At 42.7% G+C, this 20,355-nt stretch overlaps 1 protein-coding gene across 1 annotated transcript in view; it reads left to right on the top strand.

Moving 5' to 3' along the window:
• Window positions 1-20,355, top strand: part of DBH (dopamine beta-hydroxylase) — a 201,890-nt gene that overhangs the window by 79,541 nt on the left and 101,994 nt on the right. Inside the window, exons 5-6 of the mRNA XM_073599672.1 lie at window positions 1,438-1,540; window positions 9,411-9,577. Of these exons, the coding sequence (XP_073455773.1) occupies window positions 1,438-1,540; window positions 9,411-9,577 (270 nt within the window). The remainder of the gene's footprint in view (window positions 1-1,437; window positions 1,541-9,410; window positions 9,578-20,355) is intronic.

Raw genomic sequence — 20,355 nt, 5'->3', positions numbered from 1 at the left:
CCCTTCCTAGAGCTGGCCGTCTGGCCAAACTGAGCTATCGGGGGAGAAGAGCCTTGTGAGAGAGGTAAAGAAGAACCCAAAGATCACTGTGGCTGAGCTCCAGAGATGCAGTCGGGAGATGGGAGAAAGTTGTAGAAGGTCAACCATCACTGTAGCCCTCCACCAGTCGGGGCTTTATGGCAGAGTGGCCCGACGGAAGCCTCTCCTCAGTGCAAGACACATGAAAGCCGCATGGAGTTTGCTAAAAAAACACCTGAAGGACTCCAAGATGGTGAGAAATAAGATTCTCTGGTCTGATGAGACCAAGATAGAACTTTTTGGCCTTAATTCTAAGCGGTATGTGTGGAGAAAACCAGGCACTGCTCATCACCTGTCCAATACAGTCCCAACAGTGAAGCATGGTGGTGGCAGCATCATGCTGTGGGGGTGTTTTTCAGCTGCAGGGACAGGGCGACTGGTTGCAATCGAGGGAAAGATGAATGCGACCAAGTACAGGGATATCCTGGACGAAAACCTTCTCCAGAGTGCTCAGGACCTCGGAGTGGGCCGAAGGTTTACCTTCCAACAAGATAATGACCCTAAGCACACAGCTAAAATAACAAAGGAGTGGCTTCACAACAACTCCGTGACTGTTCTTGAATGGCCCAGCCAGAGCCCTGACTTAAACCCAATTGAGCATCTCTGGAGAGACCTAAAAATGGCTGTCCACCAACGTTTACCATCCAACCTGACAGAACTGGAGAGGATCTGCAAGGAGGAATGGCAGAGGATCCCCAAATCCAGGTGTGAAAAACTTGTTGCATCTTTCCCAAAAAGACTCATGGCTGTATTAGATCAAAAGGGTTCTACTAAATACTGAGCAAAGGGTCTGAATACTTAGGACCATGTGATATTTCAGTTTTTCTTTTTTAATAAATCTGCAAAAATGTCAACAATTCTGTGTTTTTCTGTTAATATGGGGTGCTGTGTGTACATTAATGAGGAAAAAAATTAACTTAAATGATTTTAGCAAATGGCTGCAATATAACAAAGAGTGAAAACTTTAAGGGGATCTGAATAGTTTCCATCCCCACTGTACCCTTTCTAGCAAACTTTGCAATAAAAAACAGGGATTTTTAGTGCACACATATTGCAATACATGTTTAAGCTGGCCAACTGTATCAAAGTAATCCCTCTATGGCCAGTCTGGCCAAAGCATAGCTGAAGTTCTGAGGCAGAGATGGATACGCATGCGCAGATGTGCTCCTACAGGTTGTGTCTGAATCTTATTAACTAGCAAATGCAAACTTTTCCTAATTAAGCCTACACAATTATAGTAATATAATGATATACAGTATGCTCAGTTATGACGGACTATCTTTAAATTTGTATATGTGTAAACTTAACAAACTTCTCTTGTAACTGGATCCTAACACTAGCTATTTTTGACAATTTCAGCCATTTTACTACCCACAAGATGTTGGCTTATCATTTGGGGGAGCAAGGTCTTCAAGGTTCCTACGGCTTGAGGTTCATTATCACAATCCTTTGGAGCTGAAAGGTGAACCCTGCTAGTTTCATATTTGGATGTTGTCTGTTGTTGTAAGTTGGGGTGGAATGTGTGCACCACGCCTTGGTGACCTGGGACTAGTTCTTGTATTTGACAAAAGAGCTTCTGTATTAAAGAGTACCTGTGGTCCAACAGGAGCTCTTGGGGTGGGTGTTTATCCTCATATTACAGTATACTGTATTAGAAAATATCACTATGATTCCAATGCTAGAGTGGAGGTGACACATGATCTATATTTCTCCATAGAAAGCTTTTTTTATGTGATATATAGCACCAACATATTAAAAGGATATTTACAGGGTACCAATGAGGGCTAAGCTACTGTACATGGGTGATTTTAGTCTCTTGATATTGAGATGTAACCACTTGCTGTCAGTCACATCAATAGGCTAGAGCTGCAGAGAAGATCTGTAGTAGCTAATTGTAAGACTAAAATTGTTAGCAACTTATTATTTGGAGCAGCAGCTGATCGCTAAGCAAATGAAACAGATGTTTACCAATGGGGTAAGCTACACAGGTAACATACAGTAGCATCTTGCAGTGATCAATCACATATGGTTGAAGCATTGTGTGATCATATGAAGCCAATTGCAACTGCATGCTACATGTGCAGCTTCCCCATGCATTGTATGTCCTGATATCTCACCTTACAATACCCTGCAAAACATTACATGTCCTGACCCTATCACCTTACAGTACCCTGCAATGCACTATATGTCCTAACTGCCTACCTTACAGTACCCTGCAAAGCATTGTATGTCCTGACTGCCTAGTTTACAGTATGTTGCAGATCTTATGTCCTGTCCTGATTGTCCACCTTACAGTACCCTGCAGAACACTGTATATCCTATTTGCCCACCTTACATGACCCTGCAGAATACTGAGTATGCTGACTGCCCACCTTACAGAACCCTGCAGAATACTGTGTATGCTGATTACCCACCTTAGAATATTCTGCAGAGCACTGCATGTCCTGGCTCTGTCACAAAATAGTACTGTAGAGGGAATTAGGTAATTTGGTGTCAGGTCCTCTTTCAGGCAAAGCCTTTCTGTAGTGATGTAATGGGTAAACTTAGTGCCCATATAAGTGCCAGTTTGGGAGGAGTCCAGCGAAACAGGGCATGAAACCCAAACACCCCAGAGTCATGTGAATGTAGTCTGCTGCTACATGAAAGGGCGCTTTACAGGGCTGAAACTCCAGGGGAGGTAGTTTAACACCCAGAATAACCAGCTGTAGTCGCCCTGACTTTTTTTTAACAGTCTGATGTGGACTGTGAGTGGGATTCAAAAGGCCTTTTAGTCCAGGCTAAGTGTTCTCTGAGATGAGTACTAGTGCACCTGGGGGTAGGAGTGACATCTGGGAGCAAGCCCGGCTGGGCACAGCTAGTCTGGGACATAGAGAGACTAGTATACCACAGAAAAGCACCTTGTTAATCTCAGTGAAAGAAGGGGGAATTCTGTGGATCTAGTATACAGGGAAATTGATCCCAATACTGGTACTCTCGAGGAGAGAAGAGATTCAAGGAGAATATGGCCTACGAATTTATGTGCTGGGGTTCTGCTCCCTGATGACTGCTACAGAATGTCTGCTCCTGTGTATGGCGTTCAGTGCTGAAGCGTTTTGTCAGTATGTCAATATGATGTTAAATGTCACTGGCATCTTTAACAAGTACTAGTAAAGTGTGGAAAAGGCATTACTTGTGTGGACATCCTTTTGTTCTTTAATATTAAGACCTAAGGCCAGGGGCATCATGAACGGCCTATGGCTGGGAGTTGGGAACAATTTGGCGAATGCAAATTTCATCTACTAGCACTGGATCAGTAGCAGTTTGGTGCCAGCACACAACCAAACACAAGTTCCCTTACTAGCAGAACACTGTGTTTGCTGACTGCCCACCTCACTGTACCCTGTAGAACATTGCATTTCCTGACTGCTTACCTTACAGTACTTCGCAGAGCATTATGTGTCCTGGCTGCCCACCCTACGGTAATCTGCAAAGCATTGTGTGTCCTGACCGGTCACCTTACAGTACCCTGCAGAGCATTGTGCAGCCAGGTACTGGGCTACAATGTTATGAGACATGAGATGAGAGTTATGAGAGTTGTTAATGCTGCTGCACTGTTTTCCTCCAGCTAGCAGGAGAAAAGCCAAGTCACGACAAGCTCATAGACTTCTATGTAGAACACCTGGAGTCTTGTGAGGTGTAGTTCAAGGCGGCAGGCAAGTAATGAAACTACTGTCTTTCTGAACTACAGATCTCAACAGCCTGTGTGGTGCAGAAGGAGCCTGAAGGGTTTTATATTCTTTTGCCTGAAAAAGCCTGGGCTCTTGGCGCTGTGGGAGTCCGATTATCCAGACCCGTTGGAACAAACGAGGGGGACAAAGCCATGAGAGGAAATTCTGAGGGAGTAGACTGGAGAGCGCTAGGAATGGAAACATTGCCCTCTTTTGGGGCTGCTGCCAAGAGATAAGAGCACTGTCATCCAAGTCACAATTACACAGGAACTGGACCAAAAAGGGGTCCCTTTCCATCGTGAGATTCCATTGCCATGCCAAGGAGTTGGTGAGGGGGCCACCAGCCCACCTTGTACCTTTATCAATAGAAAAGCCACTGAGAGCAGGACACTCATAGTATTCATCAACCCGCATCCAGCCGTAGCAATCTGGTATTTTGCCACTTAAGCCCATTCTGCATGATTGCCATCTCAGGACTGCTGTCATACTGCAACCTTATTGCACACCCTTGACTCACTTCGGTTTTGCCTTGGCTTAGATAGAACTACACCTCTTCTCATCCTACTGCTTGCTGGATAGGAGGCCTATCTAAAGTGCACCAACGGTCATTTAAAGGACCCCAAAGTTAGCCGGCAGAAGACTCCCCTTAGAGCCTCTCCTTTCATTAAAGTGTTACTAAACCCAGCACCCTGCACTCGCTGTTGTCCAGGTGACAGATGCACACCATAAGGGTCAGGAGTGCACCGCTAAGGTAGTGGACCCTACGGCTGACTGCTGCGGATGGAGCTCTGGGTGGTTTAGGAAAGCAGGTCCCCTGGAGCACCAACATTGATCACACTGGGAGCTAGAGCATGAAATTTCCCAGGGTGCGGAGTCTTAGAGCCAGCAGGTGTTCACCAGGGCCCCTGATGGTGGGGATGGACTTTGCAGCAACTGGCTCCAGGTCGTGGCCCCCAGGGTCTCCCAGCTCACGCTCACAGTAGGCTACTGGAGGATAGAGAGGAAGCAGCAGACCGGGACAACAAGGGATAGTTAGGAGATAAGCCAAAACGTCAGGGCAACGAGCAGACAGGGATAGTCAAAGAACACGCCAAAGGTCAGGGTATAAAGCAGACACAGATAGTCAAGAACAAGCCAAGTTTGGTAAACAGAATCAGACGTAGAGCACATGGCAAGACACGCACAGGAAACCAAACACACAATATCGCTCGGTCAAGGCTGGCTTGGACAGCACAGTGTTAAATTGTGTATTCTGTAGTGGCTAGGGTGGAGCCACACTGAGGGAAGATTACTTAACCATGCAGGGGTAAGAGTGCAAGCCCTAAGGCTGATACACAGACCAGAGGTAAGCAGACAGACAGGGCATAAAAGTATTACTGCAGATTTATGACAATAGCAGTCTTGTGACTTCTTTAAGTGTCTGGTTAAAGCATGTAATACACATAGAAAATAAGTCGGCACTTGCTCCAGACTCAATGTAAACCCACCAACCTACTTGCTCATAGGGGAAGGGAATAGTCAAGAGGAATTTTAAAAGGAAGTTTTAAAAACTGACACGTGAAAAAGTCCATATAAAAGCAACTTGAAGGCAGCCCAGTGGAAGATAAGAAGGGTCTTCTGGAACAGCAGACAATAAAACAAAGGCGCCACTCTAAGTGCAGTATGACAGCAGATTTAACTGCACAAATAGAAATGAGTACTCACAAGAGTAAAATTGTAACAGGCATTTAGGCACAATTTGCCAAACATCCGGGAAGTCGGTGCATCCGTGCGGCTGCTTGCTGGAGGCTCAGTGTGGGCTGGGTCTGGAACACACACAGAGGGAGCCGAGGGATGCCGTCACTTCTGGGTGGAGGAGAACCAATAGGCAACGTGTTTCCGGAGCATGCACTCCTTCTTCAAGCCTAATGGGGGCCATGTTGGATGAGGGCTTATAAGCAAAGGAGTCATTGCTACTGGGTCCTAGAGTCCCGCAGCTATATGCAATTATACACACATTTTAATTCTTCCTTAATGTGGATCTATATGGAGAGAGCTGGGCAGATGGGGATGTGAGACTGCCTAACTAATTAAGTATATAAGATAAAAAACAGAATAGAAACATTAAGAATATTCTTATGAGATCAGCATTATAATACAGCACATACAAGGGAAACATACACTTGTATACACATGCATGTGTTTTATTCTCAGTGCTTAAAGCATGTAGTAGGAGTTTTCATTCTACTCTAATTGTCCTATGAGGCTGCAGGACCCCTGACCCTCTGTCTGGGCAGTGCTGATTGGCCCTGTGCTGATCACATGCACTCTCCCAAGGAAAAAAAAACTCTCTAGCAACACACACCAAACTGAGCTAGTGCAGCTTGTCCCCAAGGCTCTGTTCTAACAGGAGATGGGTTGGGGAACCTGGAAGAGGGGAGGCTTGGAGAAGACAGGATCAAACAGCTTTTGAGGATTAACCCTTTAGGTTCCACAGTGAGTATAACAAGCATGCTTTACTGCTAAAATGGACTGATTTTACTGTTGTGGGTTTAGTAACACATTAATATTAGCAACCTTCCTTCCCATTGTTCCTTTACACTGTTTGTGTTGTTCAGTGCTGACTGTGTCCACTGTTAGAGCATACGGGCAGTATAGTTCCTGTGTTGTTAAATCAAGTTCCGTTCACTGCCTGTTTTGTATTCTGCATGGCAATGCTACTGTTTATGCTAATCTGGATGTATTATCCCTTTTTATGTCTAACACCACCTTTTTTTTCTTTACATTCACTACTCAGTCTGCGGGACTGTGTCACCATGAATGTTGTTCTGTTTGTACTTGTTCAGTCATCAACTATTCTGAGTAACAATATATTAGGTTTACCTCTACCAACTGCTTTGGTGCCTTTCTCAAGATTGTCCCAATATTGGGGTTAAGGAATATTTACTATTTTGGTAGATTGTGGCACAAAACAGAAGACCCATCTTAACTAGTGGCTCCTTCAGGGGTAGTGATACAATAGTATATCCTGACTACTCACCTTACAATACCCTGTAGACTGCATTATGTCCTGACTGCTCAACTTACGGTAGCTCACAGAGCACTGTATGTCCTGGCTGACTTCCTTACCCTAACCTGCAAAACACTGCATGTCCTGACTGCTCACCTTACACTACCCTGCAGAGCATTGTATTTCCTTAATGGCTACCTCATAGTACCTGCAGAGCATCTTGTCCCCCTGCTGGTATTCCCACAAAGCTCTGCAGATCATTTCATCTTTGAGCTGTCAATCTTCTTTAGCTGATGACATTGAAGCAGATTGAAAAATTGTTCAGGAGGAGGAAAATCTGTCCTTTATTTAACAAAATATAAATACATTTTTCTCCAACCCCAACATAAGCTGTCTCTACATAAGATAGTGGTGGTATAATGGGTTTATAAATAGCAGCACAGCAATACCTAGCAACCCTCTGCATATACCCGATCAGAAAATGACAGTGTTTTATGTAATCTAGCAGATAGGAAATTAACTCTTGCATTGCTCCAAGTATCGGGGAGCAGGAATTATTTCACCCAGAAACACAAGGAAATACAGTTAACCATTGGGGTGTATGTATATATATATATATATATATATATATATATATATATATACAATCTCGGGGTGAGCACAGATATTTAAATGTTTTTCTTTTTTTAGATTTTGTTCCATAATTACTTTTATCAGTTTGCATCTTAAATACCTATTCGTCATTTGTATGCAATATATCAATGTGATTCTATTTTATCTAAATATGTGAACTGTTTCAGCTATTGAAGGATCTCTAATTCTCTTTTCATTTACACACCCCTTATACATAGTCAAAAGTGTTACACCACTATATCCTTTACCACCCCTACCCCCCACCTCCAGCTCTCAGTAAAAAGTGGGTAAGTGTCCTCATACCAGCTTGTTCCTTAACTCTCCCCCTCCTGTAAACTGCATAAATAGCCTAGGACCCCAATTCCTAAAACATGTTAGATTGATAGCACTGTGCAGTGTAGTGGCACCTGATTGGCTCACAGTACCTATCCTCCACACTACTTTCTGATGCTGGATGTTCCTGAAATCTAACAGCACAATGATTGCTGTTTAATGACCCAGTTTTCCCCTTTTGTCATATATCAGCTTGGTGAATTTTTTATTTATTTTTTGCTGCCAACCTCCAGTCTCATTTAATTACAACCACCCCAAGGCGTAAGCTCATTAGTAGATCTCTGGTCCTGAGTATGTGATAGCAGCAGCAAGCGATGTGGGTTTCTCTGGTTGTCTGGTGCCACACAGCTGATAGTGCCAGGCTCCTCCCTGCCCGCTCAGTACAGAGAGACACACAAAGCGTTGGCATTGGCATTCTTGAGTTATTTATAGATTTTGGTCGCTGGAAAGTTCAGCCCTACGAAACAAAGTGATTTTTCATACCTGTCTTCCTCTTATCACTGAAAATACTGCTATTACTTCTGTTACAGTATCAGTGTTGTCCACTCCTTTTAGGCCCAGCAGATTCGGCCTTTTCTGAGTATTTCAGAAATCCTATGAAGATATCTATGAATCCCCTTTCAATTACACCAAAAGGAAATTATAACAAGTAAAATCGTCCATGAACTAACGCTATTCAGGAAATATTTATGTGTGCAGAAGTCGTCATTGAAGTCCATCTGATGATCATAAATATGATCCCTAATTAAAAAGGGGCAGAAAGAGGCAAATCACTACAATGTGTCTGAGCACTTTGCATCATTTGAAAAAAATATTAAAGCTGAGCTCCAAGCAGATATAAATTTACACAATTTGATGTTGATCTATATTTGCCTGCCCTGGGCACTGTGGTATCATGTGAGGTGGGGGGGGGGGGGGGGGCACAAGGAGATTGGAGGGAGGGGATTTATGTTGGAAAGGAGAATTTGGGGAGCTGCAGGGGATAAGTATTGTTCTAAGAGGGAAAATTTGTGCTAGGTGGAGGGAATTCGGGCAATTTGTGCTGGGAGGGGAGGATTTGAAGTAGGGGGAGAAGATATGTATTTGTACTAGGAGGGGATTTGTGCTAGGCAGGGTGATTTTTCTTCTTGTTGGCGGGGGGTGGTTGAACTGGGGGAATTGGGGGTTAGGGGGGCAAAGATTTGTGTTCGGGGGGGGGGGGAATTCAGCAGGGGGGCACATTTGTACTGGGGGAGGAATTTATGATTAGGGGGTAAGCATGCAGATTAGTGCTCAGTGTTTTTGTTGGGAGTTTTTAGCTGACACGCAATACTCATACATCTTGGGGGGAGCACAGTTTGGCATGTTTGCCCTGGGCTCTAGATGACCTTATCCCAGTACTGGTCATATGATCCTGTGATGTACGGCCGCTACAGAGGGTAGAGCCAGAAACCAGGGAGTACACTGGCTGCCCTTTCTTAGGTTCAGGTCCAATAATGACATAACTATATCAGTTCAGCTAGTGATGCAGCCAGGTGCAGAAGAGGAATGCTAGGACCATGGTTAGAACTAGTTGTGCTTCCTCTCAGTTTAAATGCAAAACATTATGTTTGACTGCAATATGTCTTTAATACCAACTATCACTAGTATATAAACATCTGAAATCCAATTTTGGTCTCATCTTACCTCAGGTCTGCATGACTCATCAGGCATCCGTCTGCATTATACGCCATCTTTACGAAAGTTTGATGCTGGCATAATGGAGCTAGGTTTGGTGTATACACCAGTGATGGCTATCCCTCCACGGCAAAAGTCATTCCATCTCACTGGATACTGTACAGATAAATGCACAGAGATGGTGAGTGCAGTTTCTGAATTCCATTCCTATTGTTTGTAGGTTAAAAATGGCAATTGTATTAAAAGTGCAAAACTCTGCCTTTACTTGAAAATAAAGCTGAACTTCAAGTGGCGATAAATAAAAAAAAATCACTAATGTACTCTTTATAAAGTAGTTTGTTTATTTTTAAATACTGCTAGTATAACCACACATACTGTATTTAATTATGATAGCCCCTGTAATTCAGGACTAGAGGGGGACACACCCATTATCTATTCTGGCTGTACTGTATTGCACAGTACATTGAGCTTGGTGAAACAAGAGGTGAGACGTATGATGACCTCCACAGCGTGGTGATGCTTTCTCATTGCCTAAGCAGCCAGCAGGGGGCAGGTCAATGACCAAACTGAACAGCAGTGCAGAAAACAGATTGTCAGTTCTGCCCAGCAGGGGTACCTGGATCTCAGAACTGCTTGAACCGAATTGCAAATTTTTAGTATGACAGTTTACATGTTTGTGTTTCAGGTGTTTGATTAAAGTTGGGCAATAAATAAAGAAAAATAAATAAATTCAGGTTTGATATGCAAGTTTCCATAGACAGCATTATTGTTTATCAGAATGATCCTATGTATTTGTGTATTAATGCCACATGTATCCATGGTAACAGAAGCAGTTATTTCCTACGGATCATGACCACAGTTTCTCTCTGTATCCATTGCCATAGGTTGCTGCCTTCATGTAACTTTGCCACAGTTCTTGACCTACCATCCTGCATGTCACATGTCTATATGTATGCAAAGCCCACTTGAAACAGGTAAAATGCAGGTCAGAAAGAGGTCAACTGCAGATGAAATGCACCTGTCAGTAAATTCTGAATGATCCCAGAAGTATTTAAAAATTATGTCAAACTGATGCTATCGACACAAGCCCAAAGCTTGTCAACACAAGACCTTACACTAATGTTCACAGTACAGCTCTCCCTAATAAAAATGCCATTTCTATGACTGTTATCTTGATTTAAATCCTTCAATGCTTCCAGTGTCACTAACCTAAAACTACCATACAGATAAAGAGTTCTGACTATCCTCTAACCTAATTGGTAGCATGCTTGTTCCAGGTCAGTGAAAGTACTGAAGACAGAAACAACCAAGCAACTAGTAATTTCACAAAAGGAAAGGGTCCCTATAGCCTCACATATGTGTAATCCCTAGGATTGATGTAAGAGTGGCATCCTCAGCCTGATCTCCAGCCAGGCCATGCTCCAAAGCGTTTCTCTGTGCCCCTCAGAGCTTAGTCATGTTGAGCCCATGGAATATTACATTTTTTGCCACATGTTTCTGGAAAATTACAAAAACATTTTTCATTTTTTTTTTTTTTACAAAAAGTTATCACTTAAATTATATATTGCTCACACATGCCATGAGTATATGTGGAATTACACCCCAAAATACATTCTGATGCTTCTCCTGAGTACGGGCATACCACATGTGAGAGACTTTTTGGCAGTCTTGCCGCGTACAGGTCCCAGAATACAATAAGCGCCTTCAGGCTTTTAAAGGGAGTTACAGTATTTTCTCATTACACTTCCTGACTACGTATCTCTGTTTTGGAGGCCCTGAAAATTTAAGATAGCACAACCCCCCCCAGATGACCCCTTTTCGGAAAGTAGAGACCCAAAGCAATTTGCTGAGAGGCATGTTGAGCCTATGGAATATTTTATTTTTTGCCACAAGTTTCTGGAAAATTACAAAAAAAAATGTTTTCTTTTACACAAAGTTATTACTTAAATGATATATTGCACACACATGCCATAGGTATATGTGGAATTACACCCCAAAATACATTCTGCTGCTTCTCCTGAGTATGGGCATACCACATGTGAGAGACTTTTTGGCAGTCTAGCCGCATACAGGTCCCAGAATACAATAAGCGCCTTCAGGCTTTTAAAGGGAGTTACAGTATTTTCTCATTACACTTCCTGACTACGTATCTCGGTTTTGGAGGCCCTGAAAATTTAAGATAGCACAATCCCCCCAGATGACCCCTTTTCGGAAAGTAGAGACCCAAAGCTATTTAATGCTGAGAGGCATGTTGAGCCTATGGAATATTTTATTTTTTGCTACAAGTTTCTGGAAAATTACAAAAAAAAATGTATTCTTTTACATAAAGTTATTACTTAAATGATATATTGCTCACACATGCCATAGGTATATGTGGAATTACACCCCAAAATACATTCTGCTGCTTTTCCTGAGTATGGGGATACAACATGTGAGAGACTTTTTTGCTGTCTAGCCACGTACAGGACCCCAAAATCCAATAAGCACCTTCAGGCCTCATTACACTTCCTGACTACCTATCACAGTTTCGGAGGTCCTAAAAAGCCAAGATAGCACAACCCCCCCCAATGACCCTTTTTGGAAAGTGGACACCCCAAGGTATTTGCTAAGAGGCATGTTGAGTATTTTGCAGATCTCATTTGTTGCCACAATTTTTTTGGAAAATGAAGAAAGAAAACAAACATTTAGTTTTTCTTTTTTTAATTTTCAAAAACTTGTGATAAAAAAATTTGATCTGCAAAATACTTACCATGCCTCATGGCATTTCCAGGCCTCCGTCTGAAGGCGGATTTTGGGGTCCTGTACGCGGCTAGGCTCCCAAAAAGTCTCACACATGTGGTATCTTCGTACTCAGGAGAAGCAGAAGAATGTATTTTGGGGTGTAATTTCACATATACCCTTGGCATGTGTGAGCAATATATTATGTAATTGACAACTTTGCGTAAAAAAAAAAATGTAATTTTTCAGAATCTTGTCGCAAAAAATAAAATAGTCCATTGGCTGAGCATGACTCTCAGCAAATAGTTTGGGGTGTCTACTTTCCAAAAAGGGGTAATTTTAGGGGGGTTTGTGCTATCTTGGCATTTCAGGACCTCCGAAACTGTGATAGGTAGTGAGGAAGTGAAATAAGCAATTACGCCTTTTGAAATCGTGAACGCGGTCATTGAATTTTGGGGTCTGTATGCGGTTGGCTACCAAAAAGTCTCACAGATGTGGTATTCCCATACTCAGGAGAAAGCAGCAGAATGTATTTTGGGGTGTAATTGCACATATACCCATGGCATGTGTAAGCAATATATCATTTAATTGACAGCTTTGTGTACAAAAAAAAAAATTATTTTTCAAAAACTTGTGACAAAAACAAAAAATCTTCCATGAGCTTAGCATGCTTCTCAGCAAATTCCATGAGGTGTCTACTTTCCAAAAAGGGGTAATTTGGGGGGGGGGGGGCTTGGGTTGTACTGCCTTGGCATTTTAGCACCTCAAGAAATGTGATAAGCAATAAGAAAATAAAAGCTGCATAAATTCCAGTATATATATAAGATAGTTTGTAGAGGCTATAACTTTTGGGCAAACCAATCGATATATGCTTATTAGGATTTTTTTTACAAAAGACATGTAACAGAATACATTTTAGCCAAAATTTATGACAAGATTTTAGTTTATTGAATATTTTTTATAACAGAAAATGACAGTTTATAACAAAAAGTAGAAAATATAGTTTTTTTTCAACATGTGATATATTATAAAAAAATAACAAACCAAGTGGTGATCAAATACCACCAAAAAAAAGCTCTATTTTTGTGAAAAAAAGGACATACATTTTGTTTGGGTACAGTGTTGTATGACTCCTCAATTACCAGTTAACCACTTCAGACCCGGAAGGATTTGCCCCCTAATGACCAGTCCATTTTTTGCGATACGGCACTGCATCGCTTTAACTGACAATTGCGCGGTCGTGGGACTCTGTACCCAAACAAAATCGACATCCTTTTTTTCCCACAAACAGAGATTTCTTTTGGTGGTATTTGATCACCTCTGCGGTTTTTATTTTTTGCGCAGTAAACAAAAAAAGACAAACAATTTTGAAAAAAAAAAAAAAAACATTTTTAGTTCCTGCTATAATACATATCCAAAAATATATATAAAAAAAAATGTATTCATTAGTTTAGGCCAATATATATTCTTCTACATATTTTTGGTAAAAAAATCGCAGTAGGCGTATATTGATTGGCTTGCGCAAAAGTTATCACGTCTACAAACTATAGGATAGATTTAGGGACTTTTTTTTTCTTATTGTTCTTACGGATAATGGCGGGGATCTGCAATTTTTAGCAGGGCTGCGACATTGTGGCGGACAAATCTGTCCCCAAATTACACTTTTTGGGGACCAGTGACAATATTACATAGCTCAGTGCACTGATCAATGTAAAAATGACACTGACCGGGAAGGGGTTAACACTAGGGGGCGATCAAGGGGTTAAGTGTGTTCCCTGGGTGTGTTCTAACTGTAAGGGGGATTGGCTATCAGGGACATGACAGAGATCGCTGTTCCCGATCACTGGGAACAGAAGATCTCTGACATGTCAACTGGCAGAACGGGGAATCACCTTGTTCCCCATTCTGCCTCTGTACACCATGATCGAGTCCACCGAACCCGCGGGCACACACGCTATCTCCTCTGCAAACACCAACGTACACCTACGGCAGTTTGCGCAAGAGAGACGACCTGCCGCAGTATAATGACAGCACCTGGTCGGCAAGCAGTTAAAGTAGCACAGTGCGGAATAGCTAAAGAAAGCCTGGTCAGGAAAGAGGTAAATAATTCCGGTGGTCAAGTGGTTAAAGCTACTTCATGGTCCCCAGCCGTGAACCTATAGACTGCTCCAGTCCAGCTATACCTGTGCTGTAAGCTATTTTGTGGTCCTCTGCCATGAACCTATAGATAGTTCTAGTCTAGCTATACTTGTTCTGCAAGCTACTTCGTGGTCCCTGGCCAAGAACTTATAGACTGTTCCAGTCTTGCTTTACCTGTTCTGCAAGCTACTTAACGGTCCCCAGCTGTGAATCTATAGACTGTTTCAGTCTAGCTACAGTATCTCAAAAAAGTGAGTACACCCTCACATTTTTGTAAATATTTCATTACATCTTTTCATCTGACAACACTGAAGAAGTGACACTTTGCTACAATGTAAAGTAGTGAGTCTACATCTTGTATAATAGTGTAAATTTGCTGCCCCCTCAAAATAACTCAACACACAATCATTAAGGTCTAAACCGCTGGCAACAAAAGTGAGTACACCCCCTAAGTGAAAATGTCCAAATGGGGCCCAAAGTGTCAATATTTTGTGTGGCCACCATTATTTTCCACCACTGCCCTAACCCTCTTGAAGATGGAGTTCACCAGAGCTTCACAGGTTGCCACTGGAGTCCTCTTTCACTCTTCCATGACGACATTACCAAGCTGGTGGATGTTAGAGGCCTTTGGCTCCTCCAACCTTACGTTTGAGGATGCCCCACAGATGCTCAATAGGTTTAGGTCTGGAGACATGCTTGGCCAGTCCATAACATTTACCCTCAGCTTCTTTAGCAAGGCAGTGGTCGTCTTGGAGGTGTGTTTGGGGTCGTTATCATGTTGGAATCCTGCCCTGCAACACACTTGCTCCCCATTCAAACCTGAGACCTTGCAACACTAACCAGTCACATGACTCCAGGGAGGGAAAATAGCTAAGTGGGCCCAATTTGGACATTTTCACTTAGGGGTGTACTCACTTTTGTTGCCAGAAGTTAAGACATTAATGGCTGTGTGTTGAGTTATTTTGAGGGGACAGCAAATTTACACTATTATACAAGCTGTACACTCACTTTCTTCAGTGTTGTCACATGAAAAGATATTATAAAATATTTACAAAAATGTGAGGGGTGTACTCACTTTTGTGAGATACTGTATACCTGTTTTGAAAACAACTTCATAGTCCCCAGCTGTGACCCTATAGACTGTTTCAGTCTAGATATACCTGTTCTACAACCTATCTCACAGTTCCGAGCTGTGAGTGAAAAGACGGTGTCGCTACCGTTGAGAACGAGAGATGACCTTTGCAGAATTGTGCTTTTTGAAGTATTCCACATCACCCCGCACCTCCTTACCAGTTCCTATAAGCAATACAGAAAAAGACAAAACCCTCAACTCTTCAATGAGCTGGAATGAATGGACTGTTACTGTGTGACTGGCTGCCTCTGCACTGATGGGGGAGAGAACCTGTTGAACCTAAGCGACTCCTGTTGGGGTAGCGCTACAAGAACAATGTGTGAGAATATGCACCCTCATGTAACTTCATCCTCTGGGAATAAGCTGCACTATTCAGAATTGTAGACACTTTGGTTTAGGAGGAATAATTCACTCTCACACCTGGAGGCATCATGTGCTTATAATGATATATTTTTCAGAGTCTCATGAATATAGATTAATACATGTTATCAAATGGGAAAGGGACATTTTAGAAGTGTAGGGTTACTTGGAGGTGAACCAGGCACATAAAATTTGCAGTTAAATCAAACTTTCTTGCCATACTTTTACTTTGGTAAAAAAGAAAAAAGAATCATAAAAAAATTCCTTTAATGGGTAGCTAAAATGTCATAATTTAAGCTTTTGGAAGACCAAGGGTCCCTTCAAACTTGTGCAGACAATATCATATGTGTGTTTTCACATATTAAAGGCATTGTAAAGGCAGAAGGTTTTTTATCTTAATGCATTCTTTGCATTAAGATAAAAAGCCTTCTGTGTCTAGCAGCCACCCCTCAGCCCCCCTAATACTTACCTGAGGTCCCTCTCTGTTCAGCGATGTCCACAAGTGTCTCAGCCATCCGAGATTCTCCCTTCTGATTGGCTGAGACACAGTAGCGGCACCATTGGCTCCCACTGCTGTCAATCAAAGTCAGCTAGCCAATCAGGGGAAAGAGGGGGCAGGGCCAGGTTGGGGCCTGGGGCGGATCCAGGGAGGCAACGGGGCAATTGCCCCCACCCCGAAAATATTACTGATGGACTACAGTCCAGTCCCGAGTCTCTCTCTCACTTCAGTATCATCAGCAGCGCAGAGAGAAAGATGAGCATCCTGCTCATCTCCATTGATCCTGCATGGGAGCCCCTCCCCCCACCAGAGCACCAAACTATTTTAATAAAAGTGAGTACAAAATAATGAATGAATGTGTAAAATCGCAAAATACATGTGTGCCATTATTTATGAAAAAAAAATGCTGCCCTTTTAGTCTTGTTCAATCTTAACCACTTCATCTCCAGAAAGTTTTACCCCCCCTCATGACCAAGCCATTTTTTTGCGATACGGCACTGCGTTACTTTAACTGACAGACAATTGTGCGGTCGTGTGACGCTGTACTCAAATAAAATTTATGGGGTTTTTTTCCCACAAATAGAGCTCACGGAGAGGAAGAACGGGGAAATGCTGATGTAAACAAGTTTCTGCCTGTCTAGTGACAGGACACTGATCACAGCTCCCTGTAATGTGATCAGTGTCGTGTCACACATAGCCCCCACCCACAGTTAGAATCACTCCCTAGGACACACTTAACCCCTACAGCGCCACCTAGTGTTAACCCCCCTCACTGCCAGTCACATTTACACAGTAATCAATGCACTGATCGCTGTATAAATATGAATGGTCCCAAAATAGCGCCAAAAGTGTCCGATGTGTCCGCTATAATGTCGCAGTCACGATAAAATTTCGCTGATCGCCGCCATTACTAGTAAAAAAAAAATTATTAATAAAAATGCCATAAAACTATCCCCTATTTGTAGACGCTATAACTTTTGCGCAAACCAATGAATAAACGCTTATTGCGATTTTTTTTTACCAAAAATATGTAGAAGAATATGTATCGGCCTAAACTGAGGAAAAAAAATGTTTTTTTATATATTTTTTGGGGATATTTATTATAGCAAAAAGTAAAAAATATTGCGTTTTTTTCTAAATTGTCGCTATTTTTTTGTTTATAGCACAAAAAATAAAAACCGGTGATCAAATACCACCAAAAGAAAGTTCTACTTGTGGGGAAAAAAGAACGTCAATTTTGTTTGGGAGACACGTCGCACGACCACGCAATTGTCAGTTAAAGTGACGCAGTGCTGAATCGCAAAAAGTGCTCTGGTCTTTGGCCAGCCAAATGGTCCGGGGCTGAAGTGGTTAAAAAAGCAATATTTTTTACTTTCTGCTGTAAAAAAATGTCTTCATCATTTCAGGCCAATTTGTATTCTATCACATATTTTTGTTTAAAAAAAAAAAAAACTCAATAAGCGTATGTTGATTGGTTTGCACAAAAGTTATCACATCTACAAAATAGGGGATAGATTTACGGCATTTTTATTTATTTATTTTTTACTAGTAATGTCCGTGATCAGCGATTTTTAGCAGGACTGCAACATTGCGGCGGACAGATCGGACACCTAACTGACACTTTTTGGGGACCAGTGACACTAGTACAGTGATCAGTGCTAAAAATATGCACTGTCACTGTACTAATGACACTTGCTGGGAAGGGGTTAACATCAGGGGTGATCAAAGGGTTAACTGTGTCCCTAGGGGGTGCTTGCTAACTGTGTGGGGGATGAATTCACTAGATCATGGGTGTTCAACCTGTGGCCCTCTAGCTGTTGAGGAGCTACAAGTCCCATCATGCCTCTGCCTTTAGGAGTCATGCTTGTAATTGTCAGCCTTGCAATGGCTCATGGGACTTGTAGTTCGGCAACAGCTGGAGGGCCACAGCTTGAGCACCTATGTACTAGATGAACAGAGTGATCCGTGTTCCTGGTTAGCAGGAACACAAGATCACTCTGTTCATCTCTGACAGAACGGTGGTCTGCCTTGTTTACATCGGCGGACCGCTGTTCTATCTCTGTGGGGAGCGATCGTGGGTGGCTGGCGGACATCACTTCCGCCAGACTCGCTGATTGGCTCCCCCTCTGGCCAATCAGTGCGTGCGCCTTCGCTGGCTATTGCAGGAAATGGCGCACAGGTACACCTTATTTTCTGGTAGTGCCCCTCCCGAGACTAGACTCTGGATCCGCCCCTGAATGGACACAGGGAGCTGTGACTCGGCCCAGGGGCCCCCATAGCAAGCTGCTTGCTGTGGGGGCACTGAACAGGAGGGAGGGGCTAGGATCACAGAAGAGGGGCCCAAGAAGAGGAGGATCTGAGCTGCTCTGTGCAAATCCACTGCAACAGAGCAGGTAAGTATAACATGTTTGTTATTTTTATAGGAAAAAAAACAAGACTTTAAAATCACCTTAAGGTATGCTGCAGTAAGGCAGCCTAATATTTTGGGTTGAATGAGCTAGAAGCACACCTCAATGCTTCATATAGATGCATGTGTGGCCTTGATAGGACCCTTACCTTAAAGCAGTGGTCTCCAAACTGTGGCCCTGGGGCCAGATGCGGCCCTGTGCTTGCTTTTACCCAGCCCCTGGGACACTATTTCATCCACTGATACTAACATTGGGGCATAATTCCTCCCACTGACACCAACAATGGAGCACAATTGTCGGCTTGTAGTTCTTAATGAACCATCACGGCACTGTTGAGGGCTGTGGTAGTTCATTGATTCTTCCTGTCAGTGCAAAACTGCCTATCCATACAATGTAGGGGCAGACAGCTTACATTGACAGTCTGCAGGAGATCTGCAGCGGCATCAGCAATCTTCTAATCACTGGTGCAATGATTTCTAGGCTCCTAAAACTAAAAATAGTAAATGCACATTTTTTAACCTGCAACCTTTTTTTTTGTTCAGAGGTGAACTTAGCCTTGAGGCTAAGTTCACACTATCTTCGCATGCGGCTCACAGCAGGGGTCCGGTGTGCTCTCGTTCACCATTTCAGGTCCAATTTTAGCCCAAATTTTTGGCTGAATTCGGACCTGAAAGGGACCAGAAGACGCACAGGGCTCCTGTGCAAATTCACACTGGAGCCGGTCAAATTCACTCCTTAGAGAGCCGGTCAAAATCTCCTGTTATTGCAAATTGGATGTGAGACCGCGCATCCAATTCACAATAGTGTGAACCTAGCCTTAAAGACTGAGACTGCGGTTCTGTATTCTATTCACAGAATTCTGACTTTGAAACTTTCAGTCTCAAAATTATGACTTTATTCACAAAATTCTGAGTTGTGTCTGAATTCATTGTGTCTGAATTCGGAGAAATAAAGTAAGATTTCTGATGCGTTTCTCGAAATTTTAACTTTCAGACTCAGAGTTTTGACTTGTAATCACTGAATTCTGATTTTTAAACAATAAACGATGAATTTTAATCTCAGAATTGTGACAGGTTTCTGACTTTTAAATACGGAATCCAGACTTTAAAAGTCAGATTTTTGTTTCATTAATTTATTCTAGGATGGCCCAAGTGCTCTTCCATAGGAGTAGAATGGCCAGCTATGGTTCCAGCCGAATGGGAGCCAACAGCTGCTCTAATAACTGCTTTTACAGCAGTGCTTATCCACTGGGGCTGGGTGGGAAGGGGTTAATATTGAGTGTTTTGTTGACTCTTTAATGTGGTTGTAAGCCCACGTTCACATCAGGCCGATTTGGCATGCGATTTGACATGTCAGCAAAAGCACCGTCCAAATCAGTGGGACACTGACTTTGCGGCGCTGCACCGATTCCCAAAAGTAGTTCCTGTACTACTTTTGGTGACTTTGGGGGGGATTTGAATAGACATCTGTGTATGAGCCCATACAGATGTCTGTCAAATCGCCCCTGAAGTCGGACTGTATGGCTGGTTTGAAATCACGCAAGTTCAGCTCAATTTCTAACCCAGAGTCAGTGTGAACCTGGGATAAAGGTAGACTTAACCACTTCAGCCCCAGAGGATTTTACCTCCTTCCTGACCAGAGCAATTTTTGCGATTCGGCACTGCGTCGCTTTAACTGAGAATTGCGCGGTCGTGCGACGTTGT

This window comes from Aquarana catesbeiana, linkage group LG09 (genome assembly GCF_042186555.1).
Source record: "Aquarana catesbeiana isolate 2022-GZ linkage group LG09, ASM4218655v1, whole genome shotgun sequence".
Taxonomy (NCBI): domain Eukaryota; kingdom Metazoa; phylum Chordata; class Amphibia; order Anura; family Ranidae; genus Aquarana; species Aquarana catesbeiana.
This window is presented reverse-complemented; position numbering and strand designations above follow the sequence as displayed.